This window comes from Nyctibius grandis, chromosome 13, assembly GCF_013368605.1.
Source record: "Nyctibius grandis isolate bNycGra1 chromosome 13, bNycGra1.pri, whole genome shotgun sequence".
Lineage (NCBI taxonomy): Eukaryota > Metazoa > Chordata > Aves > Nyctibiiformes > Nyctibiidae > Nyctibius > Nyctibius grandis.
Window position 1 is genome coordinate 1,429,849 of NC_090670.1, and position 18,932 is coordinate 1,448,780.

Consider the following 18,932-nt stretch of genomic DNA (forward strand, 5'->3'; position numbering starts at 1 on the left):
CAGCTGCTACTGCCAAACGTAAATTCACTTCAAGTTTACTGACAACTTACACAAGCTTGTGCTTCAGTCACATCATTGTGCTTTCACTTTTGTCTGTATTTCTAGGTACTTCTGATGGGTTGTGTCCAATAAAATTCTAAAGTTTCAACTAAGTATACTCAGGTTTCACCAGTGCACTGTAATTATTAATGAAGACACTTAATATCAGGAAGCCAAGGTCTTTCCTCTCATCTCCCTGCAACAGACTTCTTGGTTTAGAGCACTGCAGCCACTTGCTAATCTTTATTGATTATTTTACATGAGCTTTAAGAAGAGCTTTCAAAACCTTAGTGCTTTATTAATATATTATATTTTGATTTTGTAGTTTAATTTTAAAGCACTTATATGCATATAACATTCACTTTAATTTGCAATCTTTTCACACTTCCACTATATTAATGTTCCTCCTCTTTCAGCCATCACACAAGTACAACACATAGTTTTTCTAACATCTATTCTGTTTTCTACAGTATGCTTGAATGTCAACCTCCCTACCACCACCGCTGGCACAGTATTACACAACTTGTATGGAAGTACAACGGATTTACTCGCCTGTTGTATGCTGTCCCCATTAACCATATGAGGTAGAAGTGGCACTTCATTCAATATAGGCGTAGCTTCTAGTGGAGGCGGCTGGTCGGCCATCATGTCTGGAAACCATTCATTGACAACTGCTCACGTTAACCACCTGCCAAAACACAAAGAGAGTGCCAATATTAGATGTCTCTCCTCACCCCCAAATATTTCTCTACTTCATTTGCCAAACTTGCTATCAATGTTTCAGAAGAAAAATACAGCAAGGCCTTCAGGACGTTGTTTTTGTTTGTTTTTTTTTCTTCTCCACTTGCACTGTGATATTAACTGAATCCTTTAAAGACAGCAATTCAAGAACATTTGAAAACTCAACAGGAAAATATCAGACTTCAACACTCCACAACTCTCCCCCAAAGATTTTCAAATAAACTGACTTTAATTGGAGACAAAAATGACTATAAAACAACCATGTCTAGCTTCACTGCACATTTAAAAACTTGTGCAAACTGACAGTCTTGAAGCTTGGAGGGGATCCCATGTCATACACCAAAGTCCTTCACAACGGAGCACACCCAAGTTGGCTAATGCATTACCCCACTTTTCACCTTTAAGTACTGCATTTAAGCAATACGTATCCTCCTTCCAAAAATATGCTCTTTAAATATGTATCATGCATATTCAACCTGACATGCCATGAGTGATGAATTTGGTACCTAAATGATGCAATTACACAGTAGCATAATTTACACTTATGCAGCACTTTACTCCTAAATCCGTAGTTACAATTTCTAAATGGCCTGTACTCCAGAACCTGAGTTTTAGGCCAGATAATTCACGTACTACATGTACATTTCAGTCTCTATGATGATCAAAAAAACCCCCCAAGCCACACAATTTCTCCAATGTAGCAACATGTCATCAATACAGATGTCTGACACAGTGAAGACAAAGCTTAAGGCAACACAAGACAGTAGAGTGCTTTGTACAAAAGTCTTTGACTACCACAGAGAGCTGCACACAGAAAAGTGCTGCATAGTTTGGGCTTCTAGTGAATAAACTGTGATTATAATAAGGCAAAACACAATCCAAAGGTTAGTGAATTTTCAGTCCATAAAAAGCACAAGATAACAGGATACAGGAAATGCTGACATTTCCTCCTCCCTTCCCATCACCTCCTATAAACCCAGACAGAAGGCAAAATGTGGTTAGGACAGTTCAATTCATTAAATTAAAAATTAAACTAAAAAACATTCCCCACCCTCCCCAAAATCTGTGCACGAACCAAGTCAATCCATATACAACTGCCAAATCCTTGTGCAATTCTCTATAACCACTATGGAAAGGACAGTGTTTGGAAAAGGAAAACTCCTGATTAATTCTGTCCTGGTAAGACTGAATCTTCAGCAGATTAGCAACATTGGGAGAAATATCACAGCCTGACTGTTATAATTTCTTCTGGCGTTAACTCATTTCGTTCAGAAAGGGTCTGTAATAAAAGTTGAGATTACACGGATTTCTCCTGTTACCATCACAAGGTAAAGAGGCCAGCAGCATCCATTGGTAAAATCCACATTCTTTCTTGTTTGCAAAAACATGTAAAAATAACTGATACCATCACACAGCCACAAAATGCAGCATAACAAACCACCCCAGACTGCCACAGAAACCAGCTCCTTCTGCACACCCCTTGCTTTCGGGTCTGCTCCCGTACCAATTTTAAGAGGCCAAACATGACTGCACAGGTGCAAGGGCCAGACACAACCTCCAAAGTTTAAACTGGTATCAGGTTTGTCCTAAAGCTCTTCAACCACCTTGGCATGTTATTTATTTCCCGAGTAAAATAATCTTCCATCCTATTTGTCAGATTTTGAATCACCACTGCCAAGGAAACAAACTCAACTGACTGTACATAACCATTCCACTTAAAAATACCCGCACAGCAACACCACCAGTCAGTATGTTAAAACTGAGGCAGTAGTTTCTTCCACTAAACCTCGCCCATTTTTAGAGGTTTAGAGGTTAGATCTAAGCCTTAAGATCCGTAATAGGAATTCACTATACACAAGCAGATTGAAAATATTTTATATATGTGTACAGTCTCCATTTCTTTCATCTAAGAACCTCAAAGAGGACAGAAATTAGCACTTAACATAAAGGGGAAAACCCTTCACCAAAAAGCAACTGCATCTGCATCCAAATGTTCAACTAACCAAAAGAACCAGCTGTAGAAAAACGTGTTCTGAAACAAGCCCCAATACCACCTGCGATTTTAAATAAACGTTCACAGTTTCTATCCTGGCCTCCTGCGTTGGCTGGATACAACTCCGAGGCTTCGACTACACCAGCGAGCAGCACAGGGTAGTTAGTACCAACTGTAGAGCAGAGCCCCAACACCCACGTGGTTTTTAGAATCCTGATTCTGTTGCCTAATGACACGGGTAGTATTTACATCCACACCTACACACACATTCTACTTGCTCAGTGCTGTAACTTCACATTTTTTCAGAGGAATAACTTACACTTGGAGCATTAGGAAACAAATGTTTTCACGCAGTTAATGACAATCCCCCAAAATAGCAAATACAATTTCATGTCTTAGGAGGAATCTCCATATGGTCAGAGAAAATGGAAGTACCAGCATAAATGAAACCATGTTAATAATTCCTGGGCAGTTTCACCCAGCTCAGAACACTAACGTTTACTGTACAGCTGGGCTCAGACACTGCAAGTGGCACAACACTAACAATAAACAGGACCATCCCGCTGCATTCTGATGGACTTTGTAAAAAACAAGGTTTTTGCTTTTAGAGCACAGCTTCATTCCTTGGAAATACTGATAAGAGAGCAGCAAAAGACACTGCTGCTCTCAAAGGTACCACTTTCCCCAGGGAAACAAAGCACTCCCACCGAACGTGATACCAATGGGTTCGCCCCCCAAAGGTCTCCATTTCATTCAAGGAAGCAGGTAGTAGAGGAGATCTGAGGACCCCAAACCCACCTCCACCCACAACTCCTACAATCAAAGTCCTACCAAGTCTCACAGCTTCCCTCAAGCACTGTCACTGACGCTGGGCATTCTCTGAACCCTCGGTTTTACCCCAAACCAAGTTAGCTTGGACAGGCAAATCCAGCTGGTGAGTTGTACATGGCCCAAAAAGGAACAGCCAACCTATAAGGGAGAACTTATAGGTTCTTCAAAGCTTCAAAAAGCTTCTCGAGTTCCCTAAAGCTAGTGGGTTCTATCACATGCTTGGTAGTAGACGCTCAGATTCCTATTTCCCAGGGTCTGTTCTTGGCAGCTAAGTGTTTTATCATCACTACTAACTATCCAAGTGGTCAGGGCAAAAAAAGAAGAAAAAAGTGTTTGCACTAAGAACTCACAGGCTGCACTGACATCAAAGATGAGCTAATACACAAAATTTTAACTTCTAGACTAAAAATAAACGAGAAAAATCCCATCTGCCAGCATTACAGACTAGGCAAATTCTGTAGTTTTCAGAGTTGCAAAGGAACATACTGAGAATTAGTGAATCACTACATATGAATCAACGGCAGAATTTGTAGAGATATCTTCTAGGGCTTTGTCACCATGCACTGGAGATTTCTGAGTCAGCATGGAATTAAACAGATTAATGCTTAGAAAGGTTACATTTTGCAAGGGTACTTCTGGCCTGATTCATTTCTTTGCAGTGGTTTCTATTAGACATCGCCTAAAGGTCATTCCCAAACCTTGTTTGAGCTGGAGGATGAATTCAGCCCACATAGCATCATAGCCATTAAAAAAAGAATTGGGACTAATCATCTCAGAAATAAACCTTCTGAAGACTGTTTTAGAAAAGCTGAAAGAAGTAATAGCAGATATTGCGTTTTTAAGTTAACAGAAATCTACACTGGAAATAGCTTGAGCGACTGCTTTCACAGATTATTTGTCCAACATCTAAAAAAAAAGAAATATTTTGTCGTTTATTTTACAACATAAATATTTTAAACCAAATAAAACCAGTTCATATTTTAAAAATGTACCCCGAGAAGCATTCCTGGGTAATTCAATGCTGTCTAATGTAATATGGTTAATCACATTAACCATATTAAAAAAAAAGGCAATATTTTCTACTGACAGTCTTGCACTACAAAGGCTTCTAAGAAAAACAGAAAATCTTCATGACCAGCCTTCCAGAAAACAATTCCAGTATAGAGCGGCTGTGCCTGACCTCACTTCCTGACATAGTAAAAACGCCGAGACTCTGGAAGACTCAAACATTGGCCTTCCCTTTTCTCCAGCCCAAATTCTTCTCAACCCGTGCTGCAGTCATCCTGGACGCCGTCCAGCTCCCGAGGATCCGCACTGAACTCAGTGTTCATTGATTCATGCCTTCTCCCCTCTGAAGTCAGTGCCTCAGCCGAGAAAGCCGGGCTCTTATTTACATACAAAACAGCTATTATGCTCCCCGTACAGAGCTAGCAAAGCCAAGGTGGCTAATGGAAGTCTACATCATACCAGAGCATCGCACCTTAAGTCTGGAAAACATCACGGATTCTCATGGGACATTTTGAAATTAACACCTAAAATAGTTTCGATGCAAAGTGAAATAAATGTGCAATTCTAGTCCATGGGGAATGTTTACTACAACCACTAGAAACAATTCTTCCTGCCTTACAAAGCCTCCTTTAGCCATTCAACAACGTGCAACTCACAGTCACCTCCACTTGACCAACACAACAGAACTTCAAAATTGTAACAGGAATATCTCTAAGAAAAAGTTACGACTGGAATAGTTTTCCCATATAAACGATAAATGCACCGCTTCTGTTTCATCAGGAGCTTTGGAACAGTCACCAGTAAACACCAACACATCAACAATTTTACAGACGTGGTTTCTCTTTAGGCAGTAACGATGAATTTGCAACTATTTATATGCAAGAAAAAGAAAAGTTTGTGTATTCACTAAATGTGTTTTGTAGTACTATACAAAATAAGGAAAATGTCATATACTGAAAAAATCACTTCATTAGAATTATATCCTTTAATCATATCAATAGAATATGAGGTTATCTATTGTGCAAATGTGTAGCAGTATTATGTACTTATCAAGTTTTAAAACCCCTGTTACCTCATATCAAAATATTTTCCTACTATATTAAAAAGCTCTCTCCAGAAAGATATCACACAGAAACTAAATGGAGGGGAACGCTGTAGACAGAAATAGATCAGCTTCATTCCACTGTCCAGAGCAGAAGCTGAACAGATTTCATAAACAGTAAAAAAAGAGTTTATAATCCCACACAGAAGCTACCACAAAGGCTGTATTTTCATTACAGTAAGTGCTGCATTTAATATGAGAAAGTTCCTGTTCCAAGGAGCTTATAACTTAAATGGAGACTTTTTTTTTAAAAAAAATACAGTATGCCTGAGTTAGAAAGAACAATGTGTCCAGGACCAAAGAGGAAGTCTGATGGAGAGCTAGAAATTTAGCTCAGACTTCCTGATTTCTAGGTTCAGTGCCTTATACAACCTTCTAGCCTGATCATAACTTTACAGCTACTGCAGGAAGTGAACTACTACAACACTGCTCTTTATTAAAAGCAGTATTGTATAAAACCTAAAGCTTTAATTATATATAGAATTACTAATTAGTATTATATATTTACTATACTTTTATATATTTTATGTATTTATTTTCTCTCAGTGAGGGGAAAAAACCCAACAGTCTCATTACAAGCAACAGACTTAGTGTCTTTTACAGAATCCCAGAATCACTCAGGTTGGAAGAGCCCTGTGGGATCATCGAGTCCAACCATTGCCCTGACACCACCATGGCAACTAGACCAGGGCACTAAGTGCCATGTCCAGGCTTTTCTTAAACCCCTCCAGAGATGGTGACTCCACCACCTCCCTGGGCAGCCCCTTCCAATGGCTAATGACCCTTGCTGAGAAGAAATGCTTCCTAATGTCCAACCTGAACCCTCCCACTTTTACCTTTGGAAAACAGTAGCATCTAGCACTGGATCTGTGGACACATACACATATGAACCTCATGTACTGTGATAAAGAAAATGTTGAGACACTGCCATGCCTTAATCTCCAGATCTCTTACAAACTGAGTCTTCAGAGTATTTTAAACACTCTCTAACCTGTCAGTTAAATTTTGCATCAGTGATCTCCAAAGGTTGTTATAAAGAACAACAGTAGAGCCAACCAAAAGTCATCCCCAACTTCAGGCTAAAGATCAAACCTTATTTATGAATTCTACAAAACCCTCACCCCTCCAGATCTGAAATTTATGATTCCCCATGGAATTTTGAGGTAGGAAACATTTTGGAAAAAAGATACAAACTACCCTATCCCACCCAAGTTTTTTAAATAAACAGTATTAACAAGGTGTTTAAGATATCATCCCAATCCTAAAATAGTTCTCCTCTGCCACAGGACCACACATGAGACATTCTAGGTGGATTAGTTTACTTTTAGCAAGATTAAGGGAATGAGAGCCTTAACAGAATCAGACTTAACAGAAGCTCAGTTACAACTTCAGCTCTGAAGAGACCACCATCACTCCATAACAGTCATCTGTTCAAAACTAAATATATGTTTTGATTAAAATGCTGGAAATCATTTCTAATGACACCCAAGGGAATTTGTCTGCACCATCTTGTATGAAGTTTGGCGTTTAGCCAGAAGGCTGCCACAACTTTGATACTGAAAATGCTCTTCATGACTTACCCAACAGAAGTGCTCAGTCAAACCTTTTTTAATACTTACAGCTGTATAAAGCCCAATGTCATTTTGGTCTAGGTATTGCTAGGACCTCGCAAGTTTGAGCTAGGTGAGGTCTGCGACCTAAGTAAAACAAAAAAACTCAACCAAACGCTCACCCCAACCCCACAGACACATAGTACAAGGTTTCTGCCCTCTGCGACAAGTGTTTTCTTCTGGAAACTCTCTTAAAATCTCTAAAAGTGTCAATTCCAAACACCCAAACTACTGTTATACTGCAGATGCTCTCACATAGAACTACCTGCTTTACGAATGGAATATCACAAGCTCTAAGGAAAATAGTAGAATCACCTAATCCCAGCATCACACTGCTGCTGCCATCACACAGAGTGCTGCTGCTCAGGACCACGTCCTCAATGATGGCTGTAACAACTGCATTGCTCAAAGCTTTCAAAGGTAGGGCAGGGAATATCTGAAGGGACCAAACATGTCAACTCTACAGAGGCCCAAACATTTCCCTGTATTTCCCACAAAGTTTAACACTTAAATCCTTACTCCAAAGTAGCACTAATAGTTTCCATGGTAAAATACAAAAGTGACCACAAGCCATTTATCGTAATTCAATAGTCCTTCTGCGCTCACAAAGACCATCTGGGGATCAAACACATCAGGTCAGTCGCCAGAAGGACCTCTAGTAACTTCCTACAAGCTGCAGAAAGCTGGCTGGCTCCTGTGGCCACCGACAAGAATGGAGGGGGAAGTCAAGGTGGAAACGCTCTGCAGAGGAGTATTAGCATCCATCTGCTCATTGGTTGTATAAGGGCCATGTCTGTCCTCTTAATTATTCATTTATGAGGCCTGTAAAGTTTGCATTAACAGTTTCTATAATGCAAACATTACATTACTTTTAGATAAATATTTTCCTTTATTGTTTTAGCTATTTTATGTCTTTACTCTTATTGCCAGAAAAGCAGAGTCACATCCTAAGCGCTTCTCTGCCGCCTCCTAAGTGACCAGCCTCATAAAACGACAGCCAGCAGCTCCTGAAAGGTCCTATTCCTGCTTCTAGGAGTGTTCAAGAGAATTGAACACCTCCAGGGACTGAGCCCTTAAAGTGTTTCATTCTTATTTCAACTTCAAAAAAGTAATGGGATTAAGATATTTTCCAGCTGTATTGTTGTTGTTAAAAAAAAAATTGAATTAAATGCAAAACTGACTGCTTCCTTCCACCAGCTAGGAGGATGACATGTTCTGGCATAAGTTGCTCATTTTAATGTCCTAAAGCTACACAAAGCATGAAATCTTCAAGCTTATACGAAAGAGCTTTTAATAAATGCAATGTAATAACATACTTATTTTAAACATGATTTTCTAAGTGTGAAACTGTGTCTCCTGGATTTCAAAACATTGTTCTGGCGGTTCAGGCCTTGAAGGAAAACAGTTTATTTACACATTAACAACATACTACTGGAATTCTATATCCAAATGTCTATTTAAATCACTTAGAAGTTATGGAAGTAATATACCATGGTCCATTGAAAAGTCATTCCAAAAAACCTTCTGACCAGACCACAAGAAGGAGAACACTCTGCTGAAACAAAAAAATGAGAAAAAATGAAAGAGGAAAACCCTACAAAGAACAAAAGCAGTGCCAGTCATAACGTTAACAGTGGTAAAGAGCAGCTGGAAAGCTTCTAGGGTATTTCTTTGCAAATAAAATACACACAGCTCTCGAAAGACAACCCTATACCCTTAACAGCACAAGCCCTACTACGTACCTGAAAATATATCTTGCTGATGATGCAGTAAGGGCCTCAGAGAAACGTTAATCGGTTAGCAAACAGGTAGCTGGAGTTTATACCTTTAAGTAACTGCAGGCCTGAACAGATGAAGCAAAATGTTTAAAACTCTGCCAAGATTTACAGGATGGAAACCACGAGTTTCTACAGGGAGTTGCATGTGCTCCAAGATTCTGAAATTCAGGTTAAGTATCTGGAGAAGTATCTGGATCACAATTCTTCCCTATGGGACAAATTTGGTCTTGAAGTGGAATGTAAAATTGAATCCGTTTTATGATAATTTTTTCCCCTCAAAAGAAACAAGTTCTGCCCATTTATTTACCAACCTTCTTCAATTTCAGGGGAAAAAAGTTCTGTTTCAAAGAAGGGAAACAACCCAAATAAATTATATGTGCAGACAAGTCCACCACAGCAGGAACACATATTCCATAGCACCTTGTTCAGCTGAGTTTCCTCCCTATGGCGAGGAATACCTCGTTCACAGCAAGGAATAAATAAGTATTTTTAAAAGCTTTTCTTATAGTCTTCAAGTAAGAGCTGGCTGAGGACCAGCCAGCAAAGCGGCAAATTTAAGCACACCCTGAGCTTGGCTTTGTCCCACGCGATGTACTTCCAGACACCAAACATGCCACGCTGTGTGTTGTACGGACAGGGATGCCAGTCTGCTGAGCCAACGAAACCTCCTGGGATTACGCTAGGGAAGCACCGAAACTCAGACCTCCTCAGTGCCAGAGCTGGACAATACCTGTCCTAAATTACCCTAGAGGGCATTAGGGGTGGCAGACACCTGCACAAAGTCGGTACAGCTGGTGTGATACAATCAAGATGCGATCCAAAAGCTATTTTCCAAATGCTGGTGTTCCAAATCTTGAACAACAATTTACTTTTTATTAAACTTGACTCTAAGAGAGAGCAATTAAAAGCAACAGTAACAACGCTATTTCCAGGAAAGGCTCCCCACCATGAGACTAGTCAGAGCAGTTATTTTCTAATCCAACAAAACAGAAACAAAATCAGGACTTCACAAGATTCATACAAGCCTGGGTTTGCTTTCAGGTTTCTGTAGGCACTAAGGAAAGCGAAGGCTGATTTTCCACTAGCTCTGATTCAATCTGCTTCTGGGAATCAGAAGTGTGCTTGATGTGTCCTGTCACATATTGATACAAACAAGGTTCTTAACTTGAGAACTCTCTCACACAAGACGATTTCAAAAACAAGCATCAAGGTACAGCGAAAGCAAAGGATTTCTTTAAATTGTAAGAGATTATGCAAACTTCAAGCAAGGAAGAATTATTTCAATAGACAAACTGAAGACTGTTTTCGTCGCACAACACGAGAAGAGGCTCAGGCTGTAATGTTTGAGCTGCACAGCGGATCAAATTAGTCTGGTTAAAACAGGTTATACTTAAACCAAGGGCTAAAACACACCGATGAATTACTTAAATTACCACATCTGAGCAGTCTCATGGTAATAGACCATGTGCGCTTTTTTAGTTCATGGAAAACGCGAGGTAAAATGCAAGTATGAGATCATACACGAGGTTTAAGCAAACACACTTCACCCGGCGTTTGTGACAGGCCAGGAACATGCACATAACCATAGCACCCTAAAATAATTTGCTTCTATATCTGAGCTTTAAATATTTATTGGTAAACCAGATAACCTGCTACAAGTTCGGGGATGTAATCACACCTTTACTTAAAAGCATAAGTGGAAATTATCACAGTTTTGAAGAATCTGAGGATGACAGTTTATAATATATGTTTTTATAAAATTTACATTTTAAGAAATCTTGGTGATAGAAAGCAAAATGACAGTTTACAATACACCGAAAAGTTGTTTACATAATATTTTCCAAAACTGAATAATTCTTCTAAATAATTATCACCTCTGACATTTTGAAATGGACAAAAATATATGTATTGGTAAGGAGATGATGAAACAGTCATTCTGCTGAATACTAACATGTACTGTCTTGCACGTACTCAGAGAGTACTAAAGCTAGTTACATCCACACAGATATTAAAGGGTGCCTTTATTCCTTCAAGTAACTGTAGTATGATGAACCCAACTGAAGTTATACGTTAACGGTACAGTTCACTAGTTTGGAATACTTCACGCAGAAGAACTGAGAGCAACTGATCCCCATTAAATATCAATGATATTTAATGAGATATCAGTGGTGAGGCTATTTAATAAAGGGCATTAAACAGCAGATAAAAATACTTCATCCAAATTTATAACCCCGTATTTAACATCATTGTTAACAATTTTCCTCCCAAAACACCTATTCAACTCATGAGACTACAACATGGTTACCAATTTTTTTCCCTTTGTATCTTGTAAGAAACCCATTTGCTGATTGATCTTTCGCTCACAGAACACTTTCAACTTTTCTCCCCAAAGACTTCTCTTGTATTTACCGATGTAGTTTCACATCACATTCCATCAGCTACCATTCAGTTCTTTACTGGATTTCTTCTGTTGCATCAGACAATTGTGACCCAAACATGAAAGGGTGTGGGAAAATGGGGTAAGCTGCTCTTCACAAAGGCGAGACTAGCATATAACACTTGAATTTTGGTGCAGAGTCATAACATGAAAAGTAATTCTTCATTAGAGGGGACCTCAGCAAAAATACACCCCACCCCATCAGAGAAAACCTAAAATGTGCTTGGATGCCTTTCAGTTCAATAAACAGCACATCAGCTGTGATGGAACATAAAAATGCAATTTCATCCTCTAACACAGCTGATGTGTGGTTGCTCTCCTCAGTGCAGCAGTTAGGCTAAAGCACACACTCCCACAAGCTATATGCAGCCAACAACACACATACAGTGATCAAACACTTCTCAAAGGATAGGGTTAATTGGTGACTATATAACAGTTGTGTAGTATCAATGGATACCCATTTTGAGCAGTGCTAACAACTGCTCTCTTCTAATCCACAGTAGATCGTGAAATATGGATTCAAACCAACCCATGAACTGGACAGATCAGGCCTCCACCAGTACAACACGTGGTTCTGTACATAAATGTTCTTTTTAGGAAAAGCCTGATGATGGTCTTCAGGACATATGTCAACTCTCCAGATGATGAAACAACTACTTCATATTTCTACATCAAAAAGGTGATTTCTGATTCACAAATGCTTTACAGTGCATCTGCTTAGTCTCCTTCTGCATAAAACACACTGTTCTAGCCAACAGCTTCTAAAATTTGTCTTTGCTTTTGGCCACTTGTATTTTTAAGAATGCAACTGCCATGATTTCATAAGGGTCTTGCAGTATTGTACGTGAGACAGAATTCACAGGAATCTTAATTTAAAAAAAAAAGAAAGTTGGAGAATTCTTGCTCTTGCAAGTGCCATACCAATGGCAATTCTCTGACAGATTTCCTTCTGCTTTTCAAGCGGCTCAGTTCCAGGACCTGATCAACTCCATGACTGAGGAGCTCAATTCCATGAGCTCCAATAAAAAACAAATGTATCTGATTAATGCCACCTATTCTGTCACTCATCAGTGTGCTACCACCCACTTGAGCTGTTTTCTACACAGGAAATGCATTTTGCTAAACACAGAATTTACTTTCTTTATCCAAATGCCATATACAAGTCTCTCTAAGACAAAACTTCCAGCTAAGGGGGTGAGGGGAGAGAAAGAGAGCAAGTAATGTGAAAATAGAGATAAGGTTGCTACCTTACAAAATCAATAATATTTATGTGGAAATACTGAACCTCCTCTTACCTCAAGAACTCTATCAGTTCTTCCTTCCCCAATTCATTTTTTCCATTTGATAATAAGTTATCTAAAAATTTCTTCCAGGAAAAAAATATAGGAGTCTTAAGTTTAGAAGTCTGTCAAATACTTTTTTATGTCACCTTAAAGTGTTATTTAGAGACTTAAGAAGAAAAAAATGCTTCATAAAATCTGGGAGAATAGTAAGTTATGTCTAATTACCGTTGACACTCTCCTGACTTGAATTTGCTCCCGTTGATAAACGTTACACGGTCAGTGCCTGCTGTAGGATGAGCAAGGTGCTGTACTGTCCCTCAGTCTTCTTTCTGCAGACAAGAAAAAATAACAGTAATTTTCTTTTTAGTGATTTGGCAAGCATCAAGTTTTAAGAAAAAAGGGTGCAGAAAACAATCTACACTCAATAAATCAGCAAAAGACAGCAGAGAACAGCCAACGATAACTCCACTAGCATCAGCAAATAAAACTCTAGGAAGACCCCACTGGGAAAGCAGCAGAAGACCTTCGTCAGCCTTCTTGTGTTCATTGAGTACGTACAGAACGCAAAACCTGACAAGTGAGTAAACACTGCACGTGCACTTAATGCCATACGGGCCAAAGATGCTCCACTGCTTAAGCTATGATCTAATTAGTGAAAGGTAACTTGAACGCTATGAAGATGGTTCCCCTATGAAGTGCATTCTGTGGCAATTAAGTGTATTTACTTAGTTCAGTGCTCTACTCCTCTATATGACAATAATGATGAACAGAATCCATTTCCAAAAGGTATGTAAGTGTATCCAAATTCAAATTACCACGCACATATTTATCCTCTGATGGCATACACTGAAAACTCTACAATCTGGAAAGTACAATCACAGTTTACTGTTATGGGGCAGCACAGCTTTATTGTAGAACCTGTTCCACTAAAGATGCTCCACCAGGAGAAGGAAATGAACAGCTTTCGTAGCCACTGACACCATTCAAGACGTTGCATTTAATAATGTAAAAATCATCTTTCTCAAACTACTGGATCCAGTACCAAACGCCAGTTCCCAAAGCACTTCCACACCGAGGATTATAAATTGCACGTTTTGGTTCTCCAAACTTAGGAAGTCTTTACAAATATTACTCAATTCCCAATATAGTTTTCCTAAAGATAAGGCACAGGCAGGTATGTTCTGCAGTTTTACTGGAACACTCTAGGAAATCACTGCACCCACAGCCCACTGAGAGAGCTCATGGCCTAAGCTGGCTAACTCTGCACTGAGCCAGCCAGCAGAAGCTCACAGCTTCCTCCAGCAAACACAGCAGGTCCATTGTTATCCTCCCCAGAAAGGTGATACTGTCTTGAAGTCGCAGATGTTTCTGAAGTCACAGCCTAATAAATGTTCCTCCTGAACTACTTTTAATGAGACACGGGCAAAAAAAATATAAAGCATCAGGCCCCAACGCTGGAAAAGTGAATCCTGAGCAAACGGAGGCATTTTCCACATCAATCAAGATACTGGGAACAACAGCAGATTGACATTAAGATTGAAACGGACTAAGGGCTCTGAGCCAGTGGTCTGTCTTTGCTGGTCAATACACAGAAAGGATTGTGTTAGCACCACTGAAAGAATAAATTATCGCTGCTTTTACAATAAGCTCTTCAAGAATGCAATAAAGAGTTCAGTGTGTGCTCCTCACTCAGGAATCCAAAACTTTTCAGTTAAGGTCTGGCTTGCAGCAAAGATAACAGCTGAAAACTAACCATCTTGACCTTGGTAAGCTTTGGGACAACTTGCTAAAAACAGGTGAAAAAAACTAAAAGGTTACTTCGGTGATATCCACCAGCCTTGAAACCAGAGCAAGGAGCAACCACAGATTTCAATACTGATAGTTCAGAGCTGATCGTTTCGAGATACAGCAAAATTAGAAGTGAGAAATGTATTTTTTTCCCTAAAGTCTCTTCATTGTTGCAGTATTACTAATATTGAGGTTTTCTCATCTGCTTTCAGAGATAAATTTAAATAGAGATAAATCTTCTTTGATTAAATGAAATGATGACAGGAAATTAAGAAAATATTTAACTAGGGAAGGCGTTCTTACAATATTCCATACCAGCTTATGGCTTTGATGCAGAATATTGTAAGAATGCCTTCACAGTTGTATATTTTCTTAAAAATTAAAAGCTTACTTTTACAGCTTGACAAAAACTCTTCCAAGTGAGGGAAATAGCAGCTCATCACATAAAAGTGTCGGTTTCAGCCTTCCAAGCTGAAAACATGTATTTTAATTTGCTTGAAATTCACCCAAAGGGATTCCAGAACTTTTTTCAATAATGGGTGTACAAATGGGTCTACAAATACATACACAGCACGGCTCAAACATACTCCCAGGGGGGTCTGCCGAGGCCAGGCACTCGCTGTCGTGAGCAGAATGCTGGAAGTTTTGCTGTTTGCACAGTACATATGAAATCTTGTTTTTTAAGGACTCACCAAACCTTTCCTAAAAATAAACATAAAAGATGAAAGACTGTTGGCATGGGTGTGACAACCCACACAGTCAACACGATGCAAATGCTAGCCTCCAAAAAAACCCAAACAAAAGCCTGTTAAAAGTGTTATATAGAACATTTATATTCAACTTTGTTGCAAATTTGGTTTCAGTACAACATCAAAGACAGATGCAGTTTGTGATCAAGGGTTGCGGCAGGAAATGCATTTGTGTAGACAAAGTTATCTTTATTCTCTCTAAAGGTGAATACACTAGGAGTTATTGTTTTAAACTATTCTAACATCCAATTCCTCAAAACCATTGGCAAGTAAAACACTGTAGTAAAATTAACTTCCAAGTTTCACAAAGAAAAATAAGCTATCCTACCATAACAGGAATGAAAACAGCCTGCAATATGTATCTGTGCAGATACAAAGCCCAAGAAGTTGAAATTATTCCATTTCATTGTCAAAGTGCCGCTTAATTGCGGTTAAGGCCAAGTTTGTCAGAAACTTGCTGCAACAATACTGAGCCTACAACGGAGTGAACAACTTGTAATAGCTTGCTCCAGGAGACGTTTAAGATGGTCAATACACGTCCTGTTTATTCACAGGCTGCTGTATCAAGAATCACAAAGTAAGATCCAGGATACCAACGAACACAAAGCAGACTGCTTTCAACTCAGCTTTATGGAATATTAGATTTATTTGATCCTAGCTAAGAACAAATTATTCCCAGACAACAACAGCATTCCAAAAGCTTCAGAGATTTGGAACACAGTAAGGTAGAAAGACCTAAAAGAGAGGACAGTGTAACAGCTGGCTGTTTTTCAACATGCATGATTACACATGCAGAGTCTTGAGAAAGTCAACATCTTTCCTATTTTACCACCTTATCCTTTTCCACATAGAAATTACATAAAACAAGGAAAGGAATGCAAGTGTGGGAAGCAGCTCGGGTTTTGCTTCTTACTCACAAAGATACCGAACAAAACACGAAGTACTTTCTTTTCCACTGGATATTAACTCCAAGGTCAATTTATTGGCTTAAAATTCAGAGAGGATGCTTCCCTGGTTAAAATGCTAATCTGAGTCTCAGGAAATCTAGATTCAATTCCCTGCCTCACCACATACTTCCTGTGTGACCTTGGGCCATAAATATTTCGGTGCCTCAGTCTTTCCATCTGTGACTGAGATAGTATTTCCCTATTGAACCAAGTGTCAAAGATAAATAAATTAGAAGAACATTAGGAATCACCGACCATAGGCATACGCATACCGGGCTACTGAAGAACTTATCTGCAGCGGTACCGTGTGTCAAAATTCACAATAAGGCATCAGGTGAAGCCAGGAAGGACTGCCAAGGTTAAAAACCTAGCTACCACAGGACAGAAAAGATGTAACATATTCAAAGAATGGATAGAAATTGAAACATAATATAACCTCAATCATGAAAATAAATTAGCTTTACAGAAAATCTCCATCATTCCAACAAGATAGCAAGTTTTAAATAGAAGTAAAACTCAGCAACCAGCTGACAGAGCTGCTAAAGGAAGCAAATACACCTGCCAGCCACGCATTATTACCCTGTTTTCTGAGATTACAGCGACGTGCTGTGCATGAAGTGCCTCAAATAAGAGGCAGCGGAGGGGCTGCTGAGGCTGGGGGCCACGAATGCCCGGGGCCTCTCCCCCCGCTCTCCGCAGGAAAGGAACCGCACGCTGCTGAAGGCAACAGCCTTTTGTAGGAGGCGGTAAATAGCAGTGCCCTGAAAAGCAGTCACAGGAGGGTCCCCACCTTTGCTGCTGCCCCAAGGCAGAGGGGGACAAAGCCGAATGGGGGAGGGCACAAGATGGTCACCACCCAAAGCCGGGATGACAGGACTGACCTCCCCCTGCCCCGACCCCAGGAGGAGCTGGGGGAGGTGTCTGGTACTCGAGCTGCTGATCAGCCAAGGGGAACAACTACAAGGCTACGTGGCATTTGCAGGCAGCAGCTCCGCTGCCGAGACGGGAGAACGAGGGGGGGGTGAGGGGGAAGCTGGGGGGGGACACGACACGACTTCAGATCTCAACCCCCTCTCGCTAAAGAAATAGAAAAAAAAGGAAAGCGAGGGCAAAGCGAGAGACGGAGAGTTTGTGCGCTGGGGAGAGAGCGGGAACGTGGAGAGGAGCCCGGGGAGCTCGCTGGCATTAACCCCACCCGGGCGGGCACAGCGGGGCTCGCTGAAACACCGCCGAGATGCCCGTGCCCTGCCAGCGGCACCGCCGCGGCCCCGGCGCCCCCAGCCCACCCCGCCGCAGCGGGGCTGTCCCGTTAGACGCGGTCACCCCCCAACCCCCTGGACACCCCGGGCTCTCCTCGGGCAGACCCCGTGGGGCAGCCCACCCGCACAGCCCTCCTCCTGCCCTGCCTCCCTCCAGCCTCCCCCACACGCCGGGCTGCCCCCCACCTGCCCCGTGCGCCACGTCCACCCTCAAACCTGCTCCATACCCCGCGCGTCCCCCCGCCCCATACCCCGGGGTCCCGCTTCTCCCCCCCCGCCCCACACGGTGCGCACCCCGCTGCCCCCCGCCCCGTCCCACACGGCGCCCCCCTCCCCGCTGCTCCCCTCCGCCCCCGCCGCCTCCCGCCACAAACGGGCCGGCACCCCGGCACCCCGCCGCCTTCCTCCCCCCCCGCCTCGGCGGGCTCCGCTCCGCACCGCGGGGCCCCGCGCCGCTCCCCGCCGCCGCCGGCGGGACGAGCCGGCCGCCAGCTCCTGGCACTGCCCACCGCGCCTTGGGTGGGGAGCGCCGCTCTCCCCCGGCCCGGCCCCGCCGCCCTCTCCCGCCCCCCCCCCCCGAGGGGAAGCGGAGCGGGCAGAGGGAGCCCACGGGAGCGACCCCCGTCCCGGGCCGCGGCCCCGCGGCAGCACTGACCGTGCGCGGCGCCGCAGCCCCTGCCTCACCCCCGGCGCTGCCGACCGCCAACCGACCGTTCCGCCATGATGGAATGCGGGCACTGCGCCTGCGCCGCCGGCCGGGGGCGGGCGGGCGCGCCAACCACAGACCCGGCCGATCTTCGTCTTCAGCCACCCGCTCCCGCGAAAAGAGGCGCGGGGGGGCGGCGGGGGAGCCCGCAGGTGGCTGGGAGGACGCGGGCGCTCGGGCCCGCGGGTGCCTGGCGGGGAAGGCGGGGCTGGGGGGACGCAGCTCTTCAGGGCAGAGGTGGCACCGAGCGGAGACAAAGGTGCCGCGGTGGCTGAAGTGGCCGGCCGGCACTCGCCCCCGCGCCATGGCCGAGGCCTGGGCCGTGTCCCCTGAGGCGCCCCGGGGCCCGCAGCCCACGCCGGGCCCTGTCCCTCAGCGGCCGGAGGTGGTGGCACCTGAGGGCGGGTGTCCTGCCAGGCACTGCCTGTCACCCCATGGCACAGCCAGCGACGTCGTCTGTACTCTGGCTGCGACACACAAACCAGTGCCCAACACCGGCCAGGAGGTCTGCGGCCTCTGCCCCCTCGGCCTGCCCACACCAGGACAACAGCGGGGCTTTATACTTTATACATTTCATACATTTCATCTCCCCCCCAGCTTAGGGGACAGAAGGGCCACAGCGCGTGCAAAGACAAAAGGCCCAAACTCATAATACTGTGTA

The 18,932-nt window shown here is 42.6% G+C and overlaps 1 protein-coding gene across 1 annotated transcript in view; it reads right to left on the reverse strand.

Moving 5' to 3' along the window:
- Positions 1–18,295, reverse strand: part of LOC137669651 (fibronectin type-III domain-containing protein 3a-like) — a 46,800-nt gene extending 28,505 nt beyond the window's left edge. The window contains exons 1-3 of the mRNA XM_068411859.1: positions 18,221–18,295; positions 13,048–13,151; positions 592–727 (exon numbers count right to left, since the gene is read on the reverse strand). Coding sequence (XP_068267960.1) covers positions 592–687 — 96 coding nt within the window. The 5' untranslated portion in view covers positions 688–727; positions 13,048–13,151; positions 18,221–18,295. The remainder of the gene's footprint in view (positions 1–591; positions 728–13,047; positions 13,152–18,220) is intronic.
- Positions 18,296–18,932: the final 637 nt, after the last annotated feature.